The 14,197-nt window shown below is 48.2% G+C and overlaps 1 protein-coding gene across 1 annotated transcript in view; it reads right to left on the bottom strand.

Annotated features, from left to right (window-relative positions):
- Positions 1-5,012: 5,012 nt before the first annotated feature.
- Gan (gigaxonin) overlaps positions 5,013-14,197 on the bottom strand; it is a 50,496-nt gene continuing 41,311 nt past the window's right edge. The window contains exons 10-11 of the mRNA XM_028753357.1: positions 6,886-6,995; positions 5,013-6,802 (exon numbers count right to left, since the gene is read on the bottom strand). Of these exons, the coding sequence (XP_028609190.1) occupies positions 6,621-6,802; positions 6,886-6,995 (292 nt within the window). The 3' untranslated portion in view covers positions 5,013-6,620. The remainder of the gene's footprint in view (positions 6,803-6,885; positions 6,996-14,197) is intronic.

The following is a 14,197-nucleotide window of genomic DNA, read 5'->3' as shown; positions in this document are numbered from 1 at the left end:
CACAGTCACCCTGACATGTAACACAGCGGCCCACAGTCACCCTGATGTGTAACACAGTGGCCCACAGTCACCCTGACATGTAACACAGTGGCCCAGGCCCCACAATCACCTTTGTTTTAGAACCCACAGAGGCCAAAACGCACACTGCCCTTCCTCCAAAGACAAACTGAACTGAGTCTTGGGACCAGAAGACAGGTGATACAAGTCTGCAGCCCTGGGTTTCCCAACTCCAGAGCCCATGCTCCTGACCACTGGACCTGTTCAAGTGCCAGGTAATTTCCTAGTAACTACTGAACCCATGGATCTGGGGCCAGAGCAGGAAGAGAAGAGCTGTTCTCTTAGATGCTGCTCACGGAAATCATGGGCTCCTGTTGGCAGCTCAGCTGGGCTGAGATGCTGCTATATATTGCCACCCGAGGAGAAGTTTTGCCATTTTCTAGTCTCTGGGCCAACTGTGAAAGGCATCAGCACATAAATTTAATGTCTATTGCACGATGTACTTTAGTTAATCTAGGCATGCAAGCCTGTGAGGAGAGCTCAGGCCTGTGAGAGGAGGCAGGACTCTGAGGGGAGAGCTGGGTCTCTTAAGGAGAGTCCTGGATCTGAAGGTGAGCGCTCTATGCAGGGCTGAGGAGAGGATCAGGCTCTGAGAAGAGCACAGGGTTCTTTTGACTACTGACTACCCAAGTCTTCCATTTAAGTCGGCCAGGTCCACCTGGGACCTGAGAGACGGCCAATTCCTATGGGAGCTAACTCCTGGGAGAGAGTCTCCAATGGCAGAGCTCCCTCAGCAACTTCACCCTGACTTGGGGACCAGCAGAGACCAGAGGCTGGGACATTGAGGATCTGTTACTGGTGGTATGGAGAACAGATATACAGGGTGAAGTGTAGGAGAGTCCCCTGTCATGTGTGACAAATCACACCAGTCATGATTTTAGGTAGAACATGACTCGAGAGAGTTGGGTCAACCTCAGTCTTGAACCTGGAACATATTTGCTTCATTCTGACATCTGGCCTATAAGGACTGAAGGGAAGAGAACATAGTAAGGGGCCAGTAAAAAGGAAAACCTCCCAAGAAACAACAGCACCTTTCAAGAACTGTAACAGCAGCCTCAGGCAGGCATCGAAGTTGCAAACTGTGTCAAATTAGACAGGAGCTCTCTTCTCTGATCCTAACAAGGACAGAAACTAAGCCCTCTCTCTATTCCGCGCAGCCCTGCTGTGTGCATACGCTACTTTTCTGCTACGGGGAAAACACAGCCTTTGAAATGACTCTTTCAAGTTCAAGTTGAGTTTCAAGTAATCACCTTGCAGTAGCCCCTGAAGAATTACAGCTCCTCCAGGTTTAAAGTGCCTAGTTAAAAAAAAAAAAAAAAAGCGGGAGTGGGATGGAAAACAAGCCCGAGAGGCTCGGACTCCTCACTCCTCACTCCTCACTCCTCACTTCCTGCCTTTTGTTACAGGACAGAACACTGACGACTTCACACCTGTCAGGGAACCAAGCCCAGTTCTACATCGTGAGGGATCTGAGCACAGACACTAAGAACAGGAGTGAGTGTAAGCACTACCCATCCAGTTCACCAAGAAAGGCCACAAAGCAGCCAGAGGAGACTTCTCTGGTGCTGCTGGAAGAAATTCAGCACCAGAGTCTAAGGTGTATCTTCACCGTATCTGAGGAGGAAGAACAACAGAAGAGGGCCCCTAAATCTACTGTCGGATCTAAAATGCTTAAAAGTAAAAGAAGGAACAGAACTCATCAGGCAGAAGGCAGAACTACTCACAGCTGCAAAAAATGTAGCTGAGCCTAGAATTCAGGGCTGCCACGGCTTCACAGGCAGGAGTGAGACATCCTCCTGAGCGGAGGCTCCTCTCCACTCTGGGCCAATGTGCGCGCTTTCCTGCCTACCCCATAACTGTATGTGTATAGCTAACAGAGCTGGAAGGAGTTTTGGGGGACTATTCAAAAGGCAGAAAGACACCCCCCCCACCCAGTGTGCCAAGGCAGTTTTCCTTCCCTTCTGACTGCATGGGGCAAATTCAATGAAGCGTTAGCTTTAGTCTTTATGAGCAAACCCCTGCTTTGCTTCTAGAAGACACTCAGTAAAGCCCGAGACTCCCAACAGCTAACTGACAGGGAGAAACAAAGGTTATCCAGTTTCTTCAGCTGGAAAGGCTTGGTTCCGGAAGCTGAAACCATACTATGAGTGATGCATACTTTTTAGAAATAAAAACACCTGCGTGCCAAGAAAAAAAAAATCAAGTTCCTGTTGAATGGGCTGGACTACCCTTGGGAAGCCCACGGGCCTCACTTCTGCATCTGGCTGCTGCTCACATCTGGATGTCCCTTGTAGGAAGAGGAGAGCATCTGCAGCCACCTCAGAAATGAAAAAATCAAAGCAGAAAGTTCTGGAAAAGATTCTAAGCTCATGTAAGATGCAGTAAATCAACCTAACGCTAGTATGATGAATACTATCATGAGATGTGTGTGCACAGGGCTTCAACTGTCCCGCAGAAACCTTTGGAGACACAGGCATGGGCTGGGTACATGAGGCACTTGGTGTCTCTGAATCTGTCCTAGTTTCCTGCTCCTCAGGCCAGCCCACCGATGCACACATCTTTTCATTTAAAATCCAGCAGAACTGATGAGAGCATTCTCTGCTTAGTGCAAAGCGCCGCAATGAAGGCTGGGGTGCTTAGACTCAGTACCTGCTTTGCAAACCCAGATCAACTCACACAGAGGTCCTCGCTCAAGCTCCAGTGACTTCATAAGCCAGATAGGGAGGGCTGAATCCCACCTGCTTCCTTAGGAGGGTCCCGGAAACACAAGTGCAGCTCTCGGGAGTAGGTCAGTATTTGCTGAGTGATACAGACACTGCCATGCCTCATCAGTCACTGGCTTCCTCAGGGCTCTCAGATCAAGGGGAGTCACCATCACAAAGAAGCCTTGCTCTCCCTTCGGCGGGTATTTTCCAGGCAGTTCTGGGCCTCAAGGTGCATACAGTGAAAGCTACCTCACCCCTTCCCAGAGCATCCATGTCTTCACTAACCACGGGAGGGCTGTGCAATCAGGAAACCCAGCCTTCTAGAAGACAGCACTGCAGGGCTTGTCACACTCCTTAGAGAACTTCTGGAACCCCAGGTGTAGTATACTGGGTAGGGGATATTAAGTGTAGCCCTCAAGAGGTGCTGTTTCCCCAGACACCTGACTGGTGGCCCTTCAGACCCGAGGCACCACAGCAAGGACAACTCTACTGTCACCCTCTCCTGCTTAGGGTTGGCCTCTGCCCACTTATAAAGAATAAAATGACATCTTCGAGTCCTTGGCCATCAGAGTACCTCAGCAGCAGTGCTCAGAGCGACGTAACAGAACACCTGTTCCAGCACAAACAAGGCTCAGACACAACCCCCAGGCCCTTTGGTTGCTGGATCGTATGAAAAGTCCAGCCGGAGCCATGACTCCTCTGAGCAGTCAGGCTCAGCCCTAGACTGGCCCTTTCCAGAACCAACCACTAGTTGGTAAATACATTTTTAAAAATCCTACTAAGGAAGAGAGATGCAACCTAGCAAAACCGACTACTGTCTACAAAGAGTTCCACATTTACACGAAATATGTGTTTGACACAGCCATGTAACTGAAGGTCGAGGGTTTCAAGGGCTTATCTGAAGCACCAGGAGACAGTAGTGCGTGTAGCTTGTGACTACAATTCAAAAGTAAACATATACAGACGGACTGTCAAGTTACGTGGCACAGCCTGCACACACACACATTCGAGCACTCTTTCTTCTCACAGGACACTCACTCTTGAGATTAAAAAACAAAACAAACAAACAAACAAACTTCATTTCAAATTAAGCACTTAAATCTTTGAAAAAAATCTGTGTTAGATATGCTAGAAAAACAAGCAAGCAAACAAACAAGCAGCAAGCCTACTTTAGACACAGCTGAGGAGAGTGCCTTCATCTGCCTACTGTAGTTAAGAGACGACCTTCCAGTAAAAAGAAATTGCACTTCCCCCAAAGATGTTTGTGTTTCAAATTTTAAGATCTAGCCTCAGTTGCCAAATGCAATAGCATGCATCTGGTCAGAGTGCCTTACAGAGGAGAGAAGGACCACTCAAGATGCTGAGACACAAGCGGGGTAATAAAACAAGCCCGCGCCAGAGGCGCCACAAGCTATTCCACAGCGCTGAAAGAGGAGTTAGGAAGAGGTCTGCCTGACTGAAACATCAAAATAAAACTCAATATATAGCCCTACTTGTCAACAAGATGGTTTTATACACACACACACACACACACAGACACACACATACACACACACACACAAAATAATAGTTTGGCACTTAGCAGCTTTTGTTGATATTGCATCCCATATTAAGTTGCAAATTTATTTTATAAAATATTAATTTCTGCAGCTACTGTGTCAATAAACTGAACTGAAAACCTGTTTTGTTTTTTGTTTGTTTGTGATTTTTTTTTTTTTTAAAGTGAACTGATCAAGTCAACAGGCACCAGTGACACTGCTGTCACCTACTGCTCTAAACAAGAAACTGTCTCTCCTTGGAGAGGCCTGAAGCAGACTGAGAAGAATTTTAAATTTCAGGAGTTAAAAACAAACAAACAAACAAACATCAACCAAAACAGAGCCGTTACCACAGCTGTCCTGGATATCAGTTTCTCTCTGCTCTGGCTGGCCATGGCTCTGTCCTGTGCAGGTGTTTCACCAAAGTCAACTTGCCCTTTTTGGCAGTTTCTCTCCTCTGAAGCCACCATCTCAGCAGCAGCAGACAGTGCTTCTCTGAGCAGCTTCTGGGACGGAAAGCTTCCCAGTGGGGGAACGTGCCAACAATGTGGCCGAAACGCATCACACAACCCAAGGCTGGCGGTGAGTGACATCGAATTCACTGGATGCCATGAATGTGTGGCACACCTGGCCTACTGCAAGGGATAAAAATCTCAGACCTTCTCTTGCCAAGTTACTTCTGGCCATAGCAGTTAGGAAGTGGGTCCCAGCCCCTTTTATACCCCACCCCCGCCTCTTTTTAGTAACTTCTTAGTGCTGACGGCTCCCAGCAAGTGTAAGAAAATCCTGCAGAGAGTCCACCCTTTTAGGAAAAGAGGATTGATGTCTTATATGCACTTTAACTGCATATAAACATCTCACGTAGGAAGTTTCTAGAAGAAATTCCTGTCCTCCAATATAACCAAAGGATATACTTCTACATTTAGCAATCACAAGGTACAATGTTGCCTTTTACACTCCTACTTTAAGAGAAAGAAATGTGAAGAAAACAGTTAGAAACGAGGAACTCTCTGTCAAGCTGACTAGAAACTTGACATTGCACACCATGAAATAATCCAGTGTGTCAAGTCTCTTGTTTCACACCAAGGTGCCATAATCTAAATGGAAAACAAAATATCTTACGAGAGAACTCCCACTAACTAAAGAATTCTTTTGACTAAGGGGAAGTGAAAGGGAGGGTGAAAGCGGAGGTGACTGATGGGGAAGGGTACTAATGGGAACAGAATAAAATTAAGTTGAGGTAGTTTATTCTACCAGGCAAACATTACTGGGAGCAAAATTCATCTAAACTCCTACGCTTTGGGAGCGGCCTGTTACGAAGACACAGTTCTACACATGCCTGCATTCAAAGACAAGCTTGTAGCTCTAAGCAGCAGTAAACAGGACTGAGTGTGCTTTCAGACAGATCAAATGCAGACCTTTTGATTCCTATACACGGTACCCGGACAGCTTTTTTTTTTCCATGTCTCTCTGTTTTTAGTGATAGCGGAACTCTCCTTTGCCCGACTCTGTCTGAAGCCTCCTCTGCACTAACAGCCTGGAGCATAGAAAATGGTTCTGCTTTTCCAGGTGGACAGCAAGAATATATGACTGAGCTCCCGACGATCTCACAGCGCCACCCCAGAACTCTCTCGGCCTGGCGCAGGATCTTTTATGGTGAGCGGTTCCTTTAAGCTCACAAAAAGGGTTCAGGCCCGAGCTTCTCGGGAGACTGAATCTTTACTAAGGTAGACTGTTGCCAGAGAGGAGTTTGTCTTAGTTTCAATTCATCAGAATATAGTTTTTAAGTCTTAAGACAGAGCACTAGGATTAAGTGGGAACTAACTGCACAAACCTCAATTACTGGGCGGGGCCAGGCACTCTACCCTCCCGTGCAGCACAAGGCCAGCCGCGTGTGCCGTGTGTGCCGTGCCGGGTATGTTGGTTTGCATATATGGATTCTGTTTGTTTACCACAGCCACACACACTGGAACGCAGCAGTCAGTCAGGTAAGAGTTCCCTTCTGGGAAAATGCACCTTAGGGCTTTAACTTTGATATTTCACATGACACCAACCCCCACACCCTTCTCCTAGGACACTCACTAGCCTTGGTTACGGACGCACCAGGCTGGAGGAACTGATTCCTCCCAGGTAGTTTTTCAACAGTACTCCGTCTCCAGACAAGGGCAGAAGCCTGAGCTTCTAAGCATTAAAAAACCACCAAAGAGTAACCATACTGAAGCCCAGCACACAGCAAGATGGGGCTGCTTCTCTGTGCTTGCTGCCAGCCAGCCACATGATACACTTGGGGCAGGATCTCACTTTTGGCTCCTCTTCCTCCTCAAGGGGAATGGACCCGGATGCGGAACAAGCCTTGTTGCAGCTGCAGGCGGAAGAGCTTGCAGTTGGCTATGCGCAGGGCTGCGCAGCCTGTGCGCCGAAGGTCGGACGGCAGGAGTGGCTTCGTGTGGTGCCAGGTGCCCGTGCTTCTCTTAAACTCCCGCACGTAGTCGTAGTTGGTACCTAAGCCACAGAGGGAGCAGAGCTGAGCGGACGCCCCTGAACCACAGCGAGCAGCTCCTGGGAGAGCATCGCAGCTTTCTCACCTGTGTCAAGGTCTCCGATAACATAAATACTGGCTCCTATGGGGACGGCTCCATAGACAAAGGAGGAACTGGCAGGGATGCATAGGTTCTGATCATTAAGGTAGATCCACCTGGAAGCAAGGCCAACAGACACAACTCAGAAAATCAGACGCATGGCTGACACAATGAGGAAGACAAATGGACAACACAGCTCGGCAAGGCATCAGCGCATTGCACCCAGCCTCTCTTGACCCCCTTCCCCCACCCCCATCCGCTCTCCTCACAAGAACCTTGGCTGTAGTGACTGTCAAGACAGACAGCAGAGGCTCAGACAGTGCCTCTCACAGAGGGGGACTGTCTCCGCTGCATATTGCAGCTCCTGGCATTCAGTCATGCGCGGCTTTCGTCAGGCACCCGCCTCTCTCTCTCTCTCTCTCTCTCTCTCTCTCTCTCTCTCTCTCTCTCTCTCTCCTTCCTTTCTTCCTTCCTTCCTTCTTTTTTGTTTGTGTGTGTGTGTGTGTGTGTCTGTGTGTCTGTGTGTGTGTAGGGATATGTGTATGAGTTCAGTGCCCACGGAGGGCAGCAGACGACGTCAAAACCCTTGGAGCTGAAGTTACAGGTAACTGAGCCCACTGGTGTGGGCGCTGGAAACTGAATTCGGCGCTCTGCAAGTGCGGCGAGCGGTCTTCCTAGCAGAGCATCTCTACAGCCCAGGAGTATGCTTCTCATTGCTAAAGTTTCATCATACTTGATAGCATTCATCCGGATGCCTTTTGACTCGGGCTGCTGTGACTACAACAGTCAGTGACCTTAGGTGAGCCTTGATGGGATCTGTTTTTCGGTGGACTTATGAAGCTGCTGGATTTGGTGGACAGTCCATGTGCCCTAGAAGTGATGAAAAAAATGTCCTCTTCTCAAAGCACAGTGCTGCTTTGTTTTCTAGTCGGCAAGGCACGGGAATTCCAGCTGCCTGTGCTCACCAGGTCTCAGTCCTTTGAAGACTTATTTCCTTAAAGTCTAACTATGCTGGGTATTTTGACAAGAGCTTCCTGGCCTTGTCACTTTATGTACCTTCCTTTGCAAATTATCTATTTGAAAATTCGCTCATTTTAGAAAACATACATACAAATAAAAATAAGATAATTTTTTTTTAAAGGCATTCTAGAAAATACCTGACCAATCTTCAAGTGTCAAGGTCAGGAAAGACAGGCTACCACAGGCTAATGAACAGCAAGGGAGCATAACATCTCTTGGCAACTAGAATCCGGACTGAACTGAGACAAGGGGCATGCATGCTGGTGGGAAGTGGGTGACACTGCAGGCAGTCTGTACTTAGCTAGTACAGAGCTAACGTGTGTGTTCTGATCACGGGGGACACTAACAGCAGCTAAGTGAATGATTTATGGGCACACCTTGACTTTCGGAAACGTTTCTACAAGTCTAAATTTACTGCAGGGGCTGGAGAGGTGGCTCAGCCGTTTAGAACGCTTGTTGCTTTTTCAGAAGACACAGGTTCAATTCCTAGCACCCACATGGCAGCTCATAGGCATCTGAAACTCAGTTCTAGGGGATCTGATGCTCTCTCCAACCTCCACAGGCATACACACAGTACACATATAATGCAAGGAAACACTCATAAACAGAAATCAATGTAAAAACATGACTGCAAACAGTATGGGTGTCTGCGGTAGAGCCTGCTGACCTGAGTTTGAGCCATCGGATGATCCATATCACAGACTCAGCTCCTGCAAAGGTTGTTCTCTAACCTCATATGACGCAAGTAGATTTTAGGTTTTGCCATGTAGCAATGTTCACTCAGGAAACTGACCCATTTCCCACAAATGGCTTACAGCCACGCCTGATCATAGCCACTGCCTAAGCAGCCTTGAGGCTCTGCCGTCCAGGACGGTGCATGCCATTCTGTGGACACTTTGGCCTCTCCACTCTGCTGCACAGCAGCTAAGAGGACCAGCATAGTAGGCCTCTGATGGCCTCTGATGTCAACTACCAACAAAGAAACACCTTGTAAAGAATACCATTCACTTCAACAAACTCTTCACCGACTGTCACAAAACACACAGCTTCCTTATTTTAAGTTTCAAGAAACAAGATCATTTGCCCAAGATTATAAAACAAAGCTAAGCCACTACATTTCTCCTCCTCTCCCCCTCTCTCCTTCTTGTCTCTCCCCTCTTTCTTCCTTTCCCTTTCTGAGACAGTGCCCAGGCTAAGCTTCCAAGGGTGACCTTTAGCCTCAGTTCTTCTTCCAAGTGAGTGCTGGGTAACATGCCCAGGTTATGGGGTACAGAGGATGGGCCCCCAGGGCTCCATTATGCTCTCCTGAGCCACATGCCCAGCCTACTATCAGGTAGCTTACTGGGGCTAGAAATACTGAAGTTGGCCCCACACATGTCCACCCAAGTATTCTACCTAGTCATATCCCAGCCCAATGTCCACCATCCTCAGAGTCCTTTTCATTCCTTGTCATGTCTGGTCAGTAATTACATACACCATTGCATTTTCTGTTTAGGTTACTAGTGTGGGTTTTGCCTCCAGGCCTCACCATGACTGAGGTCAAGAGCAGGGTCTGCTCCCTGGGACTCATGGCTTTACGAGTCTTACTAAGGCAACGAAAACACTCCCTTCTTCTAACCATCAGATTCAAATGACATTCGCAAGGCCAGGCAGTGTGGTGTCTCTGCAGAGCGTCAGGATGAGACACTTTTATAAATGGCTAACTCCGCCCTGAGTGCACACTGCACAGGTGAACTGCTGGCCCTGCCGATAAGACTAAGAAATAGAAACCTCCTTTGCATATCCTTGCAAACAGGAAGGATGAAGAGAAAACATCAGCTAGATCAACAGCTGCAGAGCAAGGCCTGGGATGGAAAGACGCAGCCTGTCAAGGACACACCCCATCTGGACAGTAATGGCGATAGTCTAGTCAGAGCAGGGCTGAGGATGCCACACACTGCTTTTCAAGACAGATCGGACATGTCCCCCCCCCCAGCTCTCCCTCCTGAGTTCTCAATGTGGTTGAAATTGGTCTGAACTAGCAATTCTCCTGTTTTGGTCTTCTAAGTACAGGTAGGTCCCAGCACACCCAGCCATTTCTCCTCTCTAAGTGACCTGTGTGGAGGGATGGGCCTCACATGGATGTCTGCTGCCACTGCCCTGGGATGCGGTGGCCTTCTTGTCTTTGGAGGGCAGGAGTGTTCAGGGGTTTACTTATCCCTTCCTGGGTCACTAGCATTTATCCGGGTGTCAATTAGGCATGGTTGTGCAATTGTACACTCAATGATAGAAAAGTGGCACCAGGAACACAATGTCAAAGTTAACACAGGGCCGTGTATCAAGGCAGGAAACAGAGAGTAAGAGGACGGGATGTATAAAGGGAAGATGTTGAAGGAGCTGCCTTGGCCTCAGGACGGGGAGGACACTCAGCAGACACTGAGTACAGCTCACAGTCCTGAGCAGGGCGCTGGGAGGACCTCCGTGTCTGCTCCACTCTGCAGAAGAGTGGAAGGGACAGTGCACACAACAGCTCTGAGACAGGAGAGTCACAGCAGGGAGGAGCAGGAGAGAAGGGGGCTGAGAGACCCCTACTGAGGGAGACTGGTAAAGCTGGCAGAGTCATCAGAGACACTGTGCGGTCAGCTGAGAACACCACAGGCGCTCAGGGACTTCCAGAGGATGGAGGGAAGGCCCTGCTCTCAGTGTGTCTTTATCATGACTTGGGAGTAATTTGTGGGCTTTCTTCTTCTTCTTCTTCTTTTTTTTTTATTTGAGACAGGGTTTCTCTGTGTAGTCCTGGCTGTCCTGGAACTCACTCTGTAGACCAGGCTTGCCTCAAACTCAGAAATCCGCTTGCCTCTGCCTCCCAAGTGCTGGGATTAAAGGCGTGTGCCACCACCGCCCGGTGGCTTTCTTCTTTTTAACAGCTTTTTTTTTTTTTTTTTTTTTTAATTCAAACACCACAGAAAATAGTAAGATATGGCATTTTCCCAGGAAAGTTTTAATCTAAAAATAAGGAACAAAGACAGGAAAGGCGAGAGATTACATACAATCTGAATGGTCTCCCATCTGACCCACACTGTTCGTCTGACAGCAGTTTCTAGTGTGCAAAGAGTACACACTCAGGAGGGAAAACTGCCCCACTGCTGATTTTTCGGCCAGTATTTATGGGAACATAATCAGGCCAGCGGGTGGATGCAAAGGGGGACTCTGCAGCCCGAAAGCCTGAGTGTAGGCTCCAAGTCTGACCGCTCAGCACCTGTGCTCTGGCTCACTGTGAGAGCAGCTGGCAGTGCCTGATCCTTGGAGGCTGCAGGGGACCACATGAGGCAGGCAGCGACTGGGCAGCATCTGGTTTTGCTCATGCTCAGTGTTTTACAAATGCGCAAATGTCCTGTGTGTCACTGACAAGAGGTCTTGGCAGCTGCTCTCTGTTTATGCCTGGGAACACAAAGACTGGAGATGCACGGATTTTATTAGGAATAAAAAAAGTTTTTAATAAGATCAGGGGGCATTTATTTGTCTTTTGTGTGTTTGTGTATGTATTCATGTGTGATGACATATGTATTCACATATGTTTATGTATATATTTGTGTGTGATGGTGTGCTTGCCCATGGGTCTAGGCCAATGTCATGCCTGGATTTCTTGAGGGTGCTAAGGACAGAATGAAGACCTGCAGGTTTGAGCAGCAAATACTTTATTGACTGATCCTCCCCCCCCCACACCTTAAACACAAGAGTGGGGCCGGGGACATGGGCAGTGGTCAAGAATGCTGGCTGCTTTTCAACAGGACCTGAGTTCAGTTCCTAGCACTCATGTCTGGTGTTTATAACTCCAGCTCCTGGGGATCTCACAACCTCTTTTAACCCCCCTGAGCACCCCCACACAAAAATACACAAATCGGTAATAAAAAATAAATTTAAAGCCGGACATGGTGGGAAGTCAGAGGCAGGCAGATCCCTGTGAGTTCCAGGCCAGTCACGGCTACAGAGTGAGACCTCAAATCAGAAAAAGAAAGAGTTGCAGTAGACAAACGGAAACAAAGTATACCCTCCTTCCCACACAGCGCTGCAGTCTCCCGCTCAGAACAGACTCCGAGCCGGACGACTGCAACACCAAGGTTCTGGCCATATAGCATGTCCTGGGATGCCTGGGAAGCGTTACAGTCAGATTTGATCCCACCCAAGGCAACAGACAAAAGGAACAGAAACGTAAGCAAATGACTTCTGACACAGTGCAGCTCACGCTGACTACGCACGGAGTCAGTCATCACAAAAAAACGTTTGTGTCGTATTTTATCAAGAGCCAAACACACTGCTACTGCTTGTTAATCAAGCGGGACAGACTGTCTCCCACTCATCTGGGCAGGAGATTAATACACTATTTCCTACGGAGGCAGCACTCCCCCACTGGGGCTTATCAGAGGAGAAAAGCCTGACATCCCTGCCCACCCCCACACAGCAAATGCCTTCGAAGCTGCCTCCTCATTTTCTGTCTAGTGAATTTCCCTGGCAGTCTGCCTCTAATGACAGGAAGTAGAGACATGTCTGAAGTATCCGAGATGGAGAACATGTGACAGACCAGGCGACATTCATACGCATGTCTAACACTGTGTCTGTTTAGTATTCACCCCATCTCAAAGACAGGAAAGGAGGCATTATCTTATGGCACCCCCATCTGGTAACAGGACTGAAGTGCATGGGACCACACTGTGTGCAGCAGGCTCCCTGTGGGATCTGAATAGGTCACTGCAGTGAGAACACTGTCTGGTGCTCACTGTAAGAGGAGTGGCGGGACAGCACCCACCACAGGCTCACACCTTGGTCTGTCATGTGGTTTTAAATAGGTTTTTCTTTTTACATTTAGTCATTTACTTTGTGTGTGTGTATGTGTGTGTGTGTGTATGTTTGTGACTTTCTCTCTGTGTATGTCTGTGTGTGTGTGTGCGTCTCTGTGTGTATATATCTCTGTGTGTCTGTGTGTGTTTGTGTCTGTCTATGTTGTGTGCCTGTGTCTCTATGTGTCTGTGTCTCTGTGTATCTGTGTGTGTGTGTCTGTGTGTGTTTGTGTCTGTCTATGTTGTATGCTTGTGTCTCCATGTGTGTCTCTGTGTCTCTGTGTGTTTGTGTCTGTGTGTCTATGTTGTATGCTTGTGTCTCCATGTGTTTGTGTGTCTTCCTGTGTGTTTGTGTCTGTGTTGTGTGCTGGTATCTCCATATGTGTTTGTGTGTCTGTGTGCACACACTGACAAGCTGTGTGGAAATCAGAGGACAGGCTGTGGGACTCTGCTTTCTGTTTTTCTTTTGGGGGTCCTGGCAATTGAATCCTGTCAGGGGTTTAGTATCTTAGACACCAGCTCAACTGACACATGACGAAGCATCTGATGCCTGTCAGGTTTGATGCTGGAGGACCACATGGGACCGTGCCTTGTGGACATTCAGTTAGCAGTTATGAAGCCAGACACATGTGCAGCGGATAAGGGAAAGGGACTGAGGAGTGTGCCTGAGCCTGGAAGAAGACAGCAAAGGCTTTCTCTGGAGAGTGACAGTTACGTGTAGTTTCGGAAAGGGCCAAGTTAACTAGACGGGCAATGAGGGACATTTCAGGCAGAAGCAGCCCAGAGCTGAGCTAGCTAAGGGCTCAGTATGGAGCCTCTGAGCAGACAGCAGCAGGAAAAGCAGATGAAGGCCCTATCATAAAAGGCTACATATGCCCAGGTATGGTGATGTACACCTTTAACCCCAGCACTTGGGAAGCAGAAGCGGGTGGATCTCTGAGTTTCTTTTTTTGTTTGTTTGTTTTTCGAGACAGGGTTTCTCTGTGTAGCCCTGGCTGTCCTGGAACTCACTCTGTAGACCAGGCTCGCCTCGAACTCTCGAACTCAGAAATCCGCCTGCCTCTGCCTCCCAAGTGCTGGGATTAAAGGCGTGCGCCACCACCGCCCGGCCGATCTCTGAGTGTTTCTATGTCAGCCTGGTCTATGTAGCAAGTTCCAAGACAGCCTGGACTACAAGAGAGCCTGTATCCAAAAAAAATAAAAGAAGCCATATATACTAACAGGACAATGTCAAATATGTGTGTGCTAAGTTTCAGGTTCCACGCTGTTTCTTTAAGTCACTTTGGTGGTTTGAATGAGAATAAACTCCATAAACCCATACACTTGAACATGTGGTCCCTAGTTGATGGAACTGGTTGGGAAGGGTTAGGAGGTATAGGCTTGTTGGAGGAGGAGTACCAGTGGTGTTGGGCTTTGTGGTTTCAAGAGACTCACCATTACCAGTACACACACACACACACACACACACACACACACACACA

The sequence above is a fragment of the Grammomys surdaster genome, unplaced genomic scaffold, assembly GCF_004785775.1.
Source record: "Grammomys surdaster isolate TR1022 unplaced genomic scaffold, NIH_TR_1.0 128, whole genome shotgun sequence".
In the NCBI taxonomy this organism is placed as follows: Eukaryota; Metazoa; Chordata; class Mammalia; order Rodentia; family Muridae; genus Grammomys; species Grammomys surdaster.
Note: the sequence above shows the minus strand (reverse complement) of the source record. Positions and strands in the feature narration are given on the sequence as shown.